The sequence below is a fragment of the Haematobia irritans genome, chromosome 2 (assembly GCF_050003625.1).
Source record: "Haematobia irritans isolate KBUSLIRL chromosome 2, ASM5000362v1, whole genome shotgun sequence".
Classification (NCBI taxonomy): Eukaryota; Metazoa; Arthropoda; class Insecta; order Diptera; family Muscidae; genus Haematobia; species Haematobia irritans.
In genome coordinates, this window is record NC_134398.1 from 217,564,290 (window position 1) to 217,583,064 (window position 18,775).

Genomic DNA, 18,775 nt, shown 5'->3' on the forward strand with positions numbered 1-18,775 from the left:
CATAACAAAATAATGCAGTTATTAAGTAAAGAAATTAGTGAGAGGGGATAAACCAACACTGAAAAATTTTTTGGTGTTCAGTCAAAACTGGGATTGAATTCACCATCACCATGATTATATGCTAACACCTGTCTCAATGTGGCTCTCAATATACATAAATAAAGTTTGTAGGTTAGCATATATAATTGGTAATACTGCTTGTCAACTACCTTGTAGAACATTTAAAATTTCAATTTATTAACAATGTCTTTTTTCGCATACCAATAATGCAATAGATAATTGAGTTGACTTTCGAATATTGTTGATTTGCACATGAGTCATGAAGATTATAAAAAAAATTATTAAAGTTTTTGGCATTATCAATGTCTAATCAAACCTCTAATCAATTCCAGAATTTTTCAATCTTAACTAATTCATTATTATTATGTTTTTGGTTTTTTCTTTACAGGAAATGGCCTTGAGTGCCACTTCACCAGCTTTCCAAGGCTGGAAGGCATCCCCAATTCCATTAGATTTCGATGTATATCTATTTAATTGGACAAATCCTGAAGATTATTATGTGGGCTCACCGCGTAAACCACGTTTTGAACAATTGGGTCCGTATAGATTTCGTGAAACGCCCGATAAAGTGGATATAGTTTGGCATACAAGCAATCATTCAGTTTCATTTCGAAAGAAGGCTATATTTCATTTTGATGCCCGTGGCAGCAATGGAACATTGAATGATATTATAACCACAGTGGATACTGTGGCACATGTAAGTACTCTATTCAATTCATTGGCATACAGTATTTGTGGAAAATTTGGGAAAATTTTGTAACGACGGGTTTTTCCCACTACTGGCTGGGGTAAGACTCTCGATCCGGGATACGTCACAGAAAATACTTATATATCCGACAGAAGTAAAAAGAACACTAGGTTTTCTGTTTTCAGTGGAGTATACTTTATTGTGCAGTTCAAAAAAATTTGGCTTAATACCGTTTTTGGTATGGTAGAAGTACTAAGGATATGTAGGTGGCGTGCGCCGAGACCCGTCGGTCCTCGGGGTTGGGTAGGCGGCTCACTGAATGCTGGCTGAGAGGGTTTGGCTGGGAAAATGGCTGTTGGTTGGAGGAACGCGTGACTGTCGGCGTTGCGGATTGTGAGTAGATGATGTACAACGGGCTATAGTGATCACGCACACCTGTAGTCGTGGCCTGGGCAGGAATGTGGGTAGTTAGGGGCACACGGACTGGATTGGTTACACACCTTTTACTGTGGAAAAGGATGAAGGGAAAGGGAGAACATGTGGCTATAGTGGTCGCACACCTCTAGCTATGGGAGGAAAAGGATAGAGGAAATATAGGAGCGCGTGGCTAGATTGGTGCACACCTCTAGCTATAGGATAGGGAAGGAGAAGTAGGAACACGTGGCTAGAGTAGTCGCAGACCTCTAGCTGTGGGATAGAGAAGGAGGAGGGAGAAGTAGAAACACGTGACTAGAGTGGTCGAACACCTCTAGCTGTGGGATTGGAAAGGGGAGGGAGAAGTAGGAACACGTGACTAGAGTGGTCGGACACCTCTAGTTGTGGGATAGGAAAGGTAGGAGCACGTGGCTAAGAGGAAAGGAGGGGAGGTTGGAGCCCTTGGCTAAGAGGAAAGGTTAAAGCACGCGGCTAGAGTAGTCGCACACCTCTAGCTATGGGGTAGGAAAAGGAGGAAAGGTAGGAGCACGTGGCTAGAGTGGTTGCACACCTCTAGCTATGGGATAGAGTAGGGAGAAGTAGGAACACGTGACTAGAGTGGTCGCACACCTCTAGTTGTGGGATAGGAAAGGTAGGAGCACGTGGCTAAGAGGAAAGGAGGATAGGTTGGAGCCCTTGGCTAGGAGGAAAGGTTAGAGCACGCGGCTGGAGTAGTCGCACACCTCTAGCTATGGGGTAGGAAAGGTAGGAGCACGTGGCTAGAGTGGTCGCACACCTCTAGCTATGGGATAGGGAAAGAGTAGGGAGAAGTAGGAACACGTGACTAGAGTGGTCGCACACCTCTGGCTGAATTATTACTACCTTCACTCTACGAATTAGGCTACAAATTCCAAATATCTACTGCAGTGCTCATTTACCTCGTTGATGTTACCTCCTTCGCTGCTGTTGATTGACTGTCCAGTTCTCACACACTGCCTGCCTTTTATACTTTTCCCCAGCATGCATAATAGGTGATGGCCACATGTTATGTTGTTGGTTTATAACGGTTATTTACTCTAATTACTTAGGGAATTTGCTTATTAAATAATATCTAAAATTCACTTTTATAAGTAGAAATAAAATTCCTTATTATTATATTACCATTGTTCATATTTATTATATGTTGTGGCTTGAAACGAGGTTTTCCGACTTCCAACGTCACAATTTTTGGAAATTTTCTCACAGAAATTTAATTAGAATGGTAATTTTTTTCCAAAAAAAAAAAAAAAAAAAAACTTTAAATTTACCATTAAAGTTTGCTGAAATATGTATAATTTTAAGTCGAAAGAGAATTAGTACACAAAAACACTCCGTTGTTAAACTCAGTTGCTAAAATTTATGGGAAAAATTTTAATTTTAAAAATTTTTTAAGAAATGCTCCCCAGCTCAAAGAAATTTTCTTTATTTCCAGTAGGTTAGGAAAATGGTAGCTGAATTTGTTTCAGACTCACTGAGACTATTCAGTCCATTGTGATACACATTAGCTGATTCCTATATTATTTTTTTTATCGTTGAACTCACTCGATTATTTTCTTTTGGATATCCAACTTGAAAATTAGCATTTTCCAAATGCTAATCGCCTTTACTCAAAATGCAGAACACTCACACGTGGAGGTGTTTAATTGATTCCTCTTCCTCCGCATCATGACAACTCATGCAGTAGTCATTATACTCCACGTGTTTTCGCCTATAAGACAGCGATCCATTATAGCAGATATCGGGAGTGATATCTGGCACAAGCAAATCTAGTATGCGGTTTAAGTTTAAATTGAACCGTATTTGCTTGATGTCATTACACATGCCTTAACAGTCTCCTCACGCAGTATGAGCTTTCAGGTGGTCAGAGACTTACCACCAGAATCTAGTTTCGAAAGAAGGATAATTTCTGATCACATCTAAAGGCCGGTACTATGTTCATTCGTGTGAAAAATTTTTATAGAAACCATTATTTCGCACATAGAAAGCGATGTTTATTTAGGTAACTTGGAGCGCTATTTTACAGGGAGCTGCTTATTATTACAAAATTAACATTTTACTTTCCTTGGGCAATTGATCTGCTACTCATTTGATCCTTTGTATAGTTTCGGAACACAAATATAATCCGTGTTTGTGTTATAAACCCACACAAATAGTTTTAATAAATAAATTATTTCTTAATTCACATTGCAAATGGCGTCATGCTATAAACGTAATTTTTTTCAACTCGAAAAAACAAAGTACCACAAATGGAAAAATTTCGCTAGTTTTTCGCATTTTTTTAATTTTGTATGGAGTTTCAACGCGAAAACCGAACAGAGTACCGGCCTTAAAAAAATAAAATTTCCATTCAAATATTAAAATTTGAAATTTTTTTTATGAAAAACTTCGTTTTTCTTCTCTGGGTCACCCCATAGTATTTTCGTTGCCCTTCCGACCGTTGCAATATATCTCCAGTGCACATACATCCAACTCAACCCCCGTTGCCTCAATTAGCTTTGCGTTCTCTATCTAAGTTCAATTCCTTATGTGTCCTTTATTTTATCGCCAGTTCATTTGCCTTAACGTTTCCTCTTATTCCAGCATGCCCCGGTACCCTTATATTATGCGGATCTTGTCGTATTCGTTGATCATGCTTTTGCATTCCACAGTACGTTTCGCGATCGAACCATAATGCCTGGTATTTCCTTCATTGCCCTCTGGCAATCTTTGAAAATTTTCACGTTTTGTGACCTCGAGATATTTCCGAGCGATTTAATACATTTTGTTATGGAACGCTTCTGCTTTCAGGATTGTGCTGTGGGCCGTTGATCAGAATAGGATATCGATGTCTGGGTTCTCCACATATGCTCCCAGTCCGTTCTCTCAGCCATTCTCCATTTTTCGGTGTAGCAGTTTTTCCCGTCTGGTTGCTGTGTTGGGGTTTCATTCCAGGACCATCTTACTGACATTAGAACGTCAAACTCAGTAGCTACTGCGACCTCAGATGTCAGATCATGCATGATGGTTCTTCCACCCATTTTCCATCCAACAGTGTAGCAGATGTTTTCCTGTGGTATCGGTAGCTACGACCACATCAGGTATAAGACCAGGACCATCCGGTAATCCTAATAGAATCTGGGTGTCTGGGTCTTCTACCCTTTGATCCATCATTGTAGCAGACATTTCCCTCTGGTATCTGTTCTGGGGTCCCATTCTCCCAAGACCATCTGGCGTCAAAAATTCACACCGGGTAGCTATGGCCACCTCAGTTATAAGAGCATGCTGGATTGTAGTCCGGTAATCGGAATAAGATCTCAGTGTTTGGATCCTCCACATATACCCCCAATTCCATCTTCCAACCATCGGTGAAGCCGTTGTTTCCCTCCGGTATCAGTTCTGGGGTCCCATTCTTTCAGTTCCATCTTTATGGCGTCAAAATGTCACACTTGGTAGCTATAGCCACCTCAAGTATACGATCATGCAGTATTGTGATGTGGTCCGGTAATGGGAATACGATCTCGGTGTCTGGGTCCTCCACTTATGCTCCCAGTCTGTCCTCGCGCCCATCCATCGGTGTAGCAGTTGTTTACCTCTGGTTTCAGTTCTGGAACTTCTGAACGGAAACCAGTACCATCACATTTTACTGGCGGCAGAATGTAACACTCGGCAGCTACGGCCAGGTAGAGATCATGCAGTATTGTTCTGCGGTCCGGTAATCGTAAGAGGATCTCGGTGTTTGGGTTTTTCACCCATCTTCGATCCATCCGTGTAGCAGTTGTTTCCCTCTGGTATCAGTTCTGGAGTCCAATTCTCCTTGGACCATCCCACTTGCGTCAGAATGTCACATTCAGCAGCTACGGCCACCTCAGGTATAATACCATTCTGTATTGTGCCCCGGTAATCGGATCTCGGTGTCTGGGCCCTCCACATATACCTCCAGTCCCTTCCTCACAACCATACTCGATCCATTGGTGTAAAAGTTGCTTCCCTTTGGTATCTGTTCAGGGATCCTATTCTCCAAGGGGACAATCTTACTGACGTCAGAATGGGGCTATAGTTTTGATCTGAACCTTAAGTCCAGTGTCGTCTCCAAGGTTCACGTGGTCTTCATTGCTCCAGCTGCTAAGACAACATGTCCGTTGGACCCGGACTAATTTGTTAGGCAATTTGACAGTTGCAGTAGACATCCGTCCACTGGGCCCTAAAGTAGAATGCTGGTATATAATGCTTGGTTCATACTACACTTTTATTTGGAAAAAAAATCATAAACGTCGTGCACATTTCAAAACGATCCGTTCATGAAAGTGAATCAACACACATGTGGTGTCAAACGGGAAAAAGACGTTGTCAATTTGACAACGATAATGGTACGTGACTCGAACCTGGATTGTATGCATCATACGCTTTGACAGTCGTCTTAACACATTGCGCCACCGACGGAGTTGCCATAAGAACGTCTAACGAATATTTTAGGACCTTTCATGGCCAAAGAAAAACTAAAGCCGTTCAAGAAATCGTGAATGCCCATGGACGAAACCGTAAACATTCGGTTTTGAATTTTCGTAACCGTTTCCGTTTCATTTTGTCACCGTACGTTCACGATTTTGGAATGTAATTTTTTCTAGTAGTGTAATATTATGAAATAGCAGCAACTCTAGGACATCCTTTTTAAATGTTAACATTATCCCCAATGTATGTTTTTTTTCTTGTTTTGTTTTTACAGTCCGCAGCCTTAAGGGCCAAAGATGCCAGTCCATTTCAAAAGACAATGCTATCCATAGCTTTAAATAGTCGTGGAGTGACCATAACAAAGACAGCAAGAGAATGGTTATTTGATGGTTACAAAGATTCTTTGGTAACAATTGGAGGTTTTGTAGCGAAATTCGTTAAAGAAGTTGAAGTACCATACGATCGAGTGGGTTGGTTATACACAGTAAGTTTCTTTGTACGGAATAATCTGTAAACGTTTTTGAAATTGAAATAATTTCAATTTTGGTCTTTCTAGCGCAATGGCAGTTCGACTTATGATGGTCACTTCAATATGTATACTGGTACTGATGATATTTCAAAAATGGGTCAAATATACGAATGGAATTATAAAACCCATAATGGTGCCTTTGAGGGTGAATGTGGCCGTGTTAAAGGTTCTATGGGTGAATTTTTCCCACCTAATTTAACGCCAGAGGATTCAGTGTGGCTCTATGTTCCGAATATATGTCGTGCTGTACCCTTAGATTATACAGAGATGGTTAAAATACATGATGTGACCGCATTTAAATTTAGTGGTACTGAGAGATCTGTGGATAATGGTAAGATTATGGAAAATTTTTCTATATATTAAAGCAATAGTGATAAATATCACAGTATAAAATATCACAGTAACTTTATCTTTCATACACTCATTCGATTTGGTTGAAATTTGAAATCCAGAGTTATTTTAGTTCCTTAAAAGGGCAGTGCTAAATTTGGTACATATCGGACAAAAATTTTGAAAAAAATTTCTATGGAAATAAAATTTTGACAAAATTTTCTATAGAAATAAAATTTTGGCAAAACTTTCTATAGAAATAAAATGTTGACAAAATTTTTTATAGAAATAAAAGTTTGTGAAAATGTTCTATTTAAATAAAATATTGACAAAAAGTCTAATTTTGACAAAATTTTCTACAGATATGAAACTTTGGCAACATTTTCTATAAAAAAAAAATTTGACAAAAATTTCTATAGAAATAAAATTTTGTCCAAATTGTCTTTAGAAATAAATTTTTGACAAAATTTTCTATAGAATAAACTTTTGACAAAATTTTCTATAGAAATAAAATTTTGACAAAACTTTCTATAGAAATAAAATTGTGACAAAACTTTCTATAGAAATAAAATTGTGACAAAATTTTCTATAGAAATAAAATTTTATGAAAATATTCTATTTAAATAAAATATTAACAAAATTTTCTATAAAAATAAAATTTTGTGAAAATATTCTATTTAAATAAAATATTGACAAGTTGTCAATATTTTTGAAATTGAATAATTTTGACAAACTTTTCTAAAGAAATAAAACTTTGATAAAATTTTCTATAAAAATAAAATTTTGACAAAATTTGCTACCCCCAGTCCCTTCCTCACAACCAAACTGTTCTATAGAAATAAAATTTTGACAAAACTTTCCATAAAAATAACATTTTGGAAAAATTATCTATAGAAATAAAATGTTGACAAAATTTTTTATAGAAATAAAAATTTGTGAAAATATTCTATTTAAATAAAATATTGACACAATAGTCTAAAATTTTGACAAAATTTTCTATAGAAATAAAACTTTGGAAAAATTTTCTATCGAAATAAAATGTTGACAAAATTTTCTATAGAAATAAAATTTTGACAAAATTTTCTATAGAAATAAAATTTTGACAAAATTTTCTATAGAAATAAAATTTTGACAAAATTTTCTATAGAAATCAAATTTTGACAAAATTTTCTATAGAAATAAAGTTTTGACAAAATTTTCTATAGAAATAAAGTTTTGACAAAATTTTCTATAGAAATAAAATTTTGAAAAAAAATTTGTATAGAAATAAAATTTTTACAAAAATTTCTATAGAAATAAAATTTTTACAAAATTTCTATACAAATAAAATTTTGACAAAATTTTCTATATAAATAAAATACTGACAAAATTTTTTATAGAAATAAAATTTTGACAATATTTTCTATAGAAATAAAGGGTGATTTGTTAAGAGCTTGATAACTTTTTTTTTTAAAAAACGCATAAAATTTGCAAAATCTCATCGGTTCTTTATTTGAAACGTTAGATTGGTCCATGACATTTACTTTTTGAAGATAATTTCATTTAAATGTTGACCGCGGCTGCGTCTTAGGTGGTCCATTCGGAAAGTCCAATTTTGGGCAACTTTTTCGAGCATTTCGGCCGGAATAGCCCGAATTTCTTCGGAAATGTTGTCTTCCAAAGCTGGAATAGTTGCTGGCTTATTTCTGTAGACTTTAGACTTGACGTAGCCCCACAAAAAATAGTCTAAAGGCGTCAAATCGCATGATCTTGGTGGCCAACTTACCGGTCCATTTCTTGAGATGAATTGTTCTCCGAAGTTTTCCCTCAAAATGGCCATAGAATCGCGAGCTGTGTGGCATGTAGCGCCATCTTGTTGAAACCACATGTCAACCAAGTTCAGTTCTTCCATTTTTGGCAACAAAAAGTTTGTTAGCATCGAACGATAGCGATCGCCATTCACCGTAACGTTGCGTCCAACAGCATCTTTGAAAAAATACGGTCCAATGATTCCACAAGCGTACAAACCACACCAAACAGTGAATTTTTGGGGATGCATGGGCAGTTCTTGAACGGCTTCTGGTTGCTCTTCACTCCAAATGCGGCAATTTTGCTTATTTACGTAGCCATTCAACCAGAAATGAGCCTCATCGCTGAACAAAATTTGTCGATAAAAAAGCGGATTTTCTGGCAACTTTTCTAGGGCCCATTCACTGAAAATTCGACGTTGTGGCTCGTTAGTAAGTCTATTCATGATGAAATGTCAAAGCATACTGAGCATCTTTCTCTTTGACACCATGTCTGAAATCCCACGTGATCTGTCAAATACTAATGCATGAAAATCCTAACCTCAAAAGAATCACCCTTTAAAAATTTATAAAAATATTCTATAGACATAAAATATTGACAAAATTTTCAATAGAAATAACATTTTGGCAAAATGTTCTATAGAAATAAAATTTTGACAAAATTTTTGATAGAAATAAAACTTTGCCAAAATTTTCTATAGAAATACAATTTTGACAAAATTTTTTAAAGAAATGAAATTTTGACAAAATTTTTTATAGAAATAAAATTTTGACAAAATTTTCTATAGAAATCAAATTTTGACAAAATTTTCTATAGAAATAAAGTTTTGACAAAATTTTCTATAGAAATAAAGTTTTGACAAAATTTTCTATAGAAATAAAATTTTGAAAAAAAATTTGTATAGAAATAAAATTTTTACAAAAATTTCTATAGAAATAAAATTTTTACAAAATTTCTATACAAATAAAATTTTGACAAAATTTTCTATATAAATAAAATACTGACAAAATTTTTTATAGAAATAAAATTTTGACAATATTTTCTATAGAAATAAAGGGTGATTTGTTAAGAGCTTGATAACTTTTTTTTTAAAAAAACGCATAAAATTTGCAAAATCTCATCGGTTCTTTATTTGAAACGTTAGATTGGTCCATGACATTTACTTTTTGAAGATAATTTCATTTAAATGTTGACCGCGGCTGCGTCTTAGGTGGTCCATTCGGAAAGTCCAATTTTGGGCAACTTTTTCGAGCATTTCGGCCGGAATAGCCCGAATTTCTTCGGAAATGTTGTCTTCCAAAGCTGGAATAGTTGCTGGCTTATTTCTGTAGACTTTAGACTTGACGTAGCCCCACAAAAAATAGTCTAAAGGCGTCAAATCGCATGATCTTGGTGGCCAACTTACCGGTCCATTTCTTGAGATGAATTGTTCTCCGAAGTTTTCCCTCAAAATGGCCATAGAATCGCGAGCTGTGTGGCATGTAGCGCCATCTTGTTGAAACCACATGTCAACCAAGTTCAGTTCTTCCATTTTTGGCAACAAAAAGTTTGTTAGCATCGAACGATAGCGATCGCCATTCACCGTAACGTTGCGTCCAACAGCATCTTTGAAAAAATACGGTCCAATGATTCCACAAGCGTACAAACCACACCAAACAGTGAATTTTTGGGGATGCATGGGCAGTTCTTGAACGGCTTCTGGTTGCTCTTCACTCCAAATGCGGCAATTTTGCTTATTTACGTAGCCATTCAACCAGAAATGAGCCTCATCGCTGAACAAAATTTGTCGATAAAAAAGCGGATTTTCTGGCAACTTTTCTAGGGCCCATTCACTGAAAATTCGACGTTGTGGCTCGTTAGTAAGTCTATTCATGATGAAATGTCAAAGCATACTGAGCATCTTTCTCTTTGACACCATGTCTGAAATCCCACGTGATCTGTCAAATACTAATGCATGAAAATCCTAACCTCAAAAGAATCACCCTTTAAAAATTTATAAAAATATTCTATAGACATAAAATATTGACAAAATTTTCAATAGAAATAACATTTTGGCAAAATGTTCTATAGAAATAAAATTTTGACAAAATTTTTTATAGAAATAAAACTTTGCCAAAATTTTCTATAGAAATAAAATTTTGACAAAATTTTTTAAAGAAATGAAATTTTGACAAAATTTTTTATAGAAATAAAATTTTGACACAATTTTCTTTAGAAATAAAATTTTGAGAAAATTTTCTACCCCCAATCCCTTCCTCACAACCAAATGTTCTATAGATATAAAATTTTGACAACATTTTTTATAGAAATAAAATTTTATAAAAATAGTCTATAGAAATCAAATATTGGTAAAATTTTCTATAAAATTAAAATTTTGTGAAAAAATTGACAAAATAGTTTAAAATTTTGACAAAATTTTCTATAGAAATAAAATGTAGACAAAATTTTCTATGGAAATAAAATTTTGACAAAATTTTCGATAGAAATAAAATTTTGACAAAATTTCAATAGAAATAATTTTTTTTTTATATCAATAAAATTTTGTGAAAATATTCTATTTAAATAAAATATTTATTGAAAAAATTTTCTATAGAAATAAAAATTTTTAGTTTTGCTGCAAGTAGAGGATGCTGATGAGGAATGTGGTAATTCCGAAACGTGCGTCCATCCAACCATCTTGCAGTCTATAGGGCTTTGCCCAAATAAATTTGACAAAACATTCTTTTCCTCTGTTGGTTAAGCTACACTTGTAGTTTAATCAATGCATGGTTTTAAGCTGAAATCAAAAAACAACAACAATGCTTAAAGAACAAAACAAACAATAACAAAACAAAACGAATAAATAATATTTTGACAAAATTTTCTATAGAAATAAAATTTTGACAAAATTTTCTATAGAAATAAAATTTTAACAAAATTTTGTAGACATAAAATTTTGACAAAGTTTTCTATAGGAAAAAAATGTTTGACAAAATTTTCCATAGAAATAAAATTTTGACAAAATTTTCTTTAGCATCTAAAACTTTGAAAAAATTTTCTATAGAAATTAAATTTTAACAACATTTTTTTAAATAAAAATTTGACAACATTTTCTATGGAAATAAAATTTTGACAACATTTTCTATGGAAATAAAATTTTGACAAAATTTTCTATGGAAATAAAATTTTGACAAAATTTTCTATAGAAATAAAATTTTTACAAAATTTTCTATAGAAATAAAATTTTTACAAAATTTTCTGTAGAAATAAAATTTTGACAAAATTTTCTATAGAAATTACACTTTAACAAAATTTTTTAGAAATAAAATTTTGACAAAGTTTTCTATAGAAATAAAATTTTGACAAAATTTTCTATAGAATCTAAAACTTTGAAAAAATTTTCTATAGAAATTAAATTTTAACAAAATTTTTTAGAAATAAAAATTTGACAAAATTTTCTATAGAAATAAAATTTTAACAACATTTCTTAGAAATAAAAATTTGACAACATTTTCTATGGAAATAAAATTTTGACAACATTTTCTATGGAAATAAAATTTTGACAAAATTTTCTATGGAAATAAAATTTTGACAAAATTTTCTATAGAAATAAAATTTTGAAAAAATTTTCTATAGAAATTAAATTTTAGCAAAATTTTTTAGAAATAAAAATTTGACACCATTTTCTATAGAAATAAAATTTTAACAAAATTTTTTAGAAATAAAAATTTGACAACATGTTTTATGGAAATAAAATTTTGACATTTTCTATGGAAATAAAATGTTGACAAAATTTTCTATGGAAATAAAATGTTGACAAAATTTTCTATGGAAATAAAATTTTGACAAAATTTTCTATAGAAATAAAATTTTGAAAAAATTTTCTATAGAAATAAAATTTTGACAAAATTTTCTATAGAAATAAAATTTTGGAAAAATTTCTATAGAAATAAAATTTTACCAAATTTTTTAGAAAAAAAAATTCGACAACATTTTCTATAGTAATATAGCATTAAGAGCCTATGTATTTGTTGAGCTGAATGAGACCGTTGCAAATTGATACCAAATTTATTTAAATGCCCTTTGTTCATACACCATAGTCTATTCTGTTTATAAATGTAATAATCATTAAATGCCTACGTACGATTATAAATTTTCTGTTCATTTTAATGTCTCACCTAATCTGCTCTATAAAGACAAAACACTATTGTTTCTTTGTTCATAAAATTCCATTGCTTCTTTAGAAATCCCTTAACAAAGGCCTTTAATGTTTACAACTTTATAATTTCTTTTACAGCCAATTTAGCGAATTGACAACAATAAATTTTGAATTTATGAATCCAAGTTAATCAATTTGCTTTCGTTTATTTGCAGGTACCATTTATCCAGAAAATAAATGTTTATGTGTAAATGGCAAATGTGAAGCCTCGGGCCTCTTCAGTATATCACCATGCAAATATAATTCTTCAATATATATGTCATACCCACATTTCTACAGGGCAGATCCAATTTATCTAGAAGCTGTGGAGGGCTTAAATCCAGAAAAAGACAAACATGAATTCTTCATGACCTTAGAGCCAATGTCGGGTGTACCCATGGATGTGGGTGGAGGTTTTCAAGCAAATTATTTAATGGAACCAGTAGCAGGCATAAAGTAAGTGATAATGCCAATCACTTTTATATGAACAATTCTAATCTCTTTTATTTTCCCCCTATTTTATAGGCCTTATCAAGGAATACCACGAACTTTTATACCCATCATGTGGGCTGAAGAACGTGTACGGGTACCTCCAGAGATAGCAGCTAATATCGCATTGGTCCCTTTGATTATATTAATTGGACAAATAGTCACGGGTATTCTATTTGCCTTGGGTTCCATAATGATTTGTTGGTATCCCACCAAATTCATAACACATTTGTGCCATGATCCTAAGGGCAAACATGCTCTGTTAAGATCATTATCAACACCAAAGAATACAGTATCGATTAGCATAGCAAAGCCTCATTATAACACCCGAGAGAATTTATCCTTGTTGGATAGGAAACATGGTGTTAATTTAATACGTGCCAATAATAAATCTTCACTAACCGAAGGTTTACTAAGTAACAGTAACACAACGTCCCAGAATACCTCCAGTGATGTGATAGCCAATAATGACACATAGTTTTTTTTTTTTGGTTTGGTTTATATTTTTATATTCTTGTAATTCTACTTGTATTATTATTAAGAAGAGAAAACAGCCTTTTTTGTTAAAGCATTTTCCAATTGTTTTTATGCCTATGTAAATATTGTATAAATATGTATTAAAATTCTAAGATAAAGTCCAAAGAAAGAAATTAAGAATTATTTTTTTTTTGTGGGGTCTATACGAAAGCGAATTTCATGTAATATAACTTCATGGAATATGTAATATAACTTATGGCCCCTAAAATAAACCCCAATAAACAGAATTAAAGCCCAATATTTATATGAAGCAAATACTCAAATTTGTAATTAAATTATGAAATTTAGAAATATATAAAAAAAGAACTAAATAGGTCCTAAAATGTGTGCCTTTTAATTAATATTGTGAAAAAATAGTTCCAAAATTCTTGTTTACATAGTTTTTGCATAACTAGGGTTTATAATAAAAAAACAAAAACGAAAGAAATAAAAGGTTTTTGGGTAGAGTTATACAAACAATATCCATGTAAACGTGACCAGGTTTTTGGCTTTGGGGGCCAATGAAATAAGTCGCCCAAAGAGAATTACCCTTATTACTGAAGTCGCCCTCGCCGTCGCTTTTCGTTTGTCGCCACTAATTGGTATTCCGTTCGTCGCTATATCCTGCTATCGATTAAAATCGGTATTCCTGGTGTCGATTTTTGTCGCCAATATCGTCGCTTTTTGTCGCCGTTAAATTTACCAGCGACGAGTTTAGTGATTAAATTTTGAAGAAGTTTTTTTAGACTTTATTAATCGAATTGAAAAATAAATTTGAAAAAATAGAAATTGGTAAGAAGTAAAGTGACTAATCTTCAAAAATTACCAAAAAATTAAAAAAAAAAGGAACTAGAGATCAGCCATTATTTATTATTTATTTTGATTTTCCAAGCCAAAATTGGATTACTATATATAATTATAACCCTGCCAGCATTTCAAAGTTCCATTTCATCTTCATCGCTACCACAGACTCGTAAATGTCACCACAACCATCGCGAACTGTGATGAGGGAAGCATATCAAAAAGTACAAAATGTACATGAAAGTATTTTGCCATCACTACTGTTAGAAGAGCCATTTTATTTTTTGTGAAACGCTAAGCGCAACCAGCTAGTTATATTTTATTTAAATAAAAACGAAAATAAAGTTCTGAAAACATAGATATTACGCTTAAAATTGTGAAAGGTATATGGTGAACAATTTTCCACTTTCCAAATAGAATAAAGTGATAATTTTTTCAAATATTTTTCCAGGCACACTGTCTCCATCGAAAATAAACAAACTGGCTGATAGACGCTGCACTATGTAACTTGCTACTTAAAACTCAACATCATTGTTTTATTAATGCAAAAAATTATGTTAAATGTAATGAGATAAACCGAAAAATGTAATATTTATAAGAAATTATAAATGTTTAATCAAATCAATAGACATCTACACAATCGTGTTTTACTTGACCACAATGATTCTTCTACAATTACCTTAAAATGCACTTTTTCTGATAGTTTGCAGGGGTTCTTATTGGCGTCCTTCGAAATTGATCTAAATAGGCACCTAATAATTGCACTGATGAGAAACTTTTTCGTAGTAACTTGGCGTGGTACAACTTCTCAATAGTGACGGCGCTTTTCCGACGAGATTTTGATGTCGTATATGATTGTTTTCGACGTAGTGGGGATTCTCAGAAGCGCCCCCAAATTCAAAAAATGTTGGCAGGGAATTAAAGGTGGGTATTACGTTCGAGTTTAGCCGCTAAATTCGTCATTTTTTCACTAAAGTGAAAACTAAATCAGTAAAAAAAAGGCCATAAAATTATACATATTTGTTGCAGATTTCATTATAACTTGATGGGGAATAGCCCAAAGCAAATTTTCACAAAGTTAGTATTCCTTAAAATGGATTATTAAAGAAAAGTAATCGTGAAAAAATAACGATTTTAGTGGCTAAACTCGAATTTAATACCCACCTTAAGGGTGAATATGAAACATGGGTCCAAGTGTAGTGTACAACAAACAATATTTCTTGGGATATTATATGATTTTTATTTAACGATCTCTATTTTATTTAACAAAATTCCAAAACGAACTAATGAAATAAGAACCCAAAATATTGAGAATTACCATAAAACAGAAATTGAGAAATATTAAAAATTTTATTTTATTTTGTTCTTGTTAGCCCACTTTGGATACTTTCCCTACAACCCAGCCAACATTTTTTGAATTTGGGGGGCGCTTCTGAGAATCCCCACTACGTCGAAAACAGTCGTATACCATATCCAAAACTCCTCGGAAAAGCGCCTTCTCGTACCACGCCAAGTTACTACAAAAAAAGTATCGCATGAGTGCAATTATTAGGTGCCCTTCTGGATACATTTAGAAGGACGCCAATAAGGGTCCCTTCAAACAATCAGAGAAAGTGCATTTTAAGATAGTTGCAAGTTACATGTCGTAGCGTCTATAAGCCAGTGCTTTTATTCCCAATGGAGGCAGCGTATCTGGAGAAATATTTGAAAACTACCACTTTATTCCATTTGGAAAGTCAAAAATTGTTCACCAATATAACTTTTACAATTTTAAGCGAAATAACTATGTTTTCAGCACTTCATTATCGTTTTTATTTAAATAAATTATAAGAAGCTAGTTGTGCTTGGTGTTTCACAAAATATAAAATGGCTCTTGTAACAATAGTGATGGCAAAATACTTTCATGCGAATAGTGATGGCGAAATACTATCACAGTTGGCGATTGTTGCAGTGTCACTTACGAGTCTGTGGTAGCGATGAGGATGAAACGGAACTTTGAAATGCTGGCAGGGAAGAAAGTCTTAAATATAAAACAATGATCAAGTAATATCTGGCATTTATGGTATTTATTACTTACAGAGTCCAATTTCACTCCAATGATTTTTCTTAATAATCAATCAAATATGTCATTTTATAATATATTGGGTCTTTCTTTTTATTTACCCATTTAAAGTTTTATTATGAACACCCATATTCTCGGCTATTGTTTAATTTCCTCTTTAGCACATTATTCATTTGGTAATTTATTTCTTTTGATAATACAGTTTTGGGGATACCTTACAAAATTTTTTTTTTATATTTCGTGCGAAAAATAACACTCGTATCTCAAGGGGAGGTTACCAGTTTCATTATTTTATGTCTCCGCCTAAAAGTATGCAAATATTACAATTGTCAAATACGGAAGTAGTTTAACTGGTTTGGCGTTCTAATTAATCAATTATGCTCATATACAAAATTATTTATTGTCAGTTTATTCAAGAAATTTATATGGGAAAAATAGGTTTACAGTTCAATTTTAACTTTTTTGTACACAGAAAAAAAAAATCCATAGATAAATTAAACCTAATTTTAACTTATTTTTATTGCCAAAAAAAATATTTGTATATAGTAAAATTTAATTACTTTTTGCGACGATTTCTACAGCCCAACGAAATTTTCTTCTTCTTAAATATGTCTTAAAAATTTTATGAACTAAACGTGAGTATAAAGTTCAATGACCTTACACAAAAATTCAATATGAACTAAAGCAGAAGAAAATTTTCCAAAATAGTAACAATGAACTACTATGTGGTTAAAACGGTTATGTTTAGTCGCCAATTTTTTTTTTACATTTTTAGTTAATTTTTTCTTCTATGAATTGCGGTTAAAAAGTATATCAGGACATTAATTTTTGTCTGGTTTTAACAACGATTTGAGAAAATCTAAAAATGTGGAGTAAATTTTATTTCACGATTTTCGCACATTTTTCATATGAAACAGTTTACTTTTTTTCTGTGTATATGGGGGCTAATCCTTAGGGGTTTTTATTGTTTCTTAAAAATTTTGTGGTTTGTATTCTATCTATATTTGCAAGTTTAATATAAGAAAACATTTTTGGAATAATTTTTATTTTGTGTTTATTTCATTTTTCATTGTATTATTATTTAGTAATTCCCACGAGAGAAGGTATTTATCTATTCGTTTTCGTTTTTTTTCGATTAGAATTTAATCAAGAAAAATATATAATTGTAGGAAAATGTTTTTTGTGTCACAAACCCAATTCAAATTAATTGTGTTTTCTTTTCTTGTAAAAAGTGCGCATTTTTTTTAATCTTGCTCGGAATATGATCTTTTTAGGTTCTTTTACGAAAAACAAAAACAGGCAAAAGCGCGAAAAGACTTCGAATTCTGTTGTGAAAATAGTGCCACGCATAATGAATAAATTTATATTAACTTGGTTTCATAATTCTAATTCTAATGTGAATAAATTTATAAACGATATTAAAATTTATTATAATTTTCTTAGTTTTTTTCCTTTATTGTGAATTGAAAACATCCCAGTGATATCATAACATAGATAGTAAAAAGCTTTCAATTACAGTACATTTATTAATAGGTATTTTATAGATTTATATTTATATCGTAATAAAACCAATACCTACCTATACACATAAAAATATATGCCATCTTTACGAGTTCTTAATAATTATTTTTTATTTATTAATATTAAATGAAATAAAAAAAGACCATAAAATATTAAGAAATATAAAATTCTCTATAATGCATTTTTATTGGATAGGCATATATGCATTACCGGCAAAAAAAAATTAATTTAGTTTCTCGGAAACACATGGTCCACACAGACGACGGGTTGTGACATTGTTGTTGTAACAGTTTATTGTGATTTCATCCATTTTTATGTTATACGCTCTGGTATTTCAGCTTGTGGCCAGATCGAGGAACTCTGCGACTAAGGTGGGGTTCATCCAGAGTGATCTGGTGGAAAGTCGGGTTGGTTTAGCAGGGCAAGAGAAAATATGACGCGTGTCGTGTGGCCCCTGCACACAAAAAAAAATTTTCTGATTCAATCACGAAATTAATTGATTCAATTAATTTTTTAATTGAAATGTCTTCAATTACAGAAATGATAATATCAATTAAAAAATTAAATGAAGGCCAATTAAAAAATTAATTGATCCAAATAAAAAATTAATTGATACTATTAATGTTTGTGATTGATTTTTGTTTCAATTAAAAAATTTGTTGCATCAATTAAATTTTTAATTGAATATTTTTTAAAACTCAATTAAAATTTTAATTGAAAAGATTTTCGTGAATTTTTTTTTCTGTGTGGTTGCAAATTGGACATACGTCAGCTACGCTGCTATCAATCACTGATAAGTATGAATTGAGGCGGCTGCACTTGCCTGATCTTAATTGGGCTAAAACTACCCTCGTCTGCCGTGGGAGGTCTCTTTCCTCTGGTGCTATGGGCGGTGGACGGACTCGGAGAACAGGATTAACCTTGTAGCTGCTC

At 32.4% G+C, this 18,775-nt stretch overlaps 1 protein-coding gene across 1 annotated transcript in view; it reads left to right on the forward strand.

The window, feature by feature from the left end:
- Window positions 1-13,802, forward strand: part of pes (peste) — a 47,390-nt gene extending 33,588 nt beyond the window's left edge. Inside the window, exons 3-7 of the mRNA XM_075297437.1 lie at window positions 449-757; window positions 5,904-6,113; window positions 6,186-6,489; window positions 12,630-12,909; window positions 12,979-13,802. Coding sequence (XP_075153552.1) covers window positions 449-757; window positions 5,904-6,113; window positions 6,186-6,489; window positions 12,630-12,909; window positions 12,979-13,420 — 1,545 coding nt within the window. The 3' untranslated portion in view covers window positions 13,421-13,802. The remainder of the gene's footprint in view (window positions 1-448; window positions 758-5,903; window positions 6,114-6,185; window positions 6,490-12,629; window positions 12,910-12,978) is intronic.
- The last annotated feature ends 4,973 nt before the right edge of the window (window positions 13,803-18,775 follow it).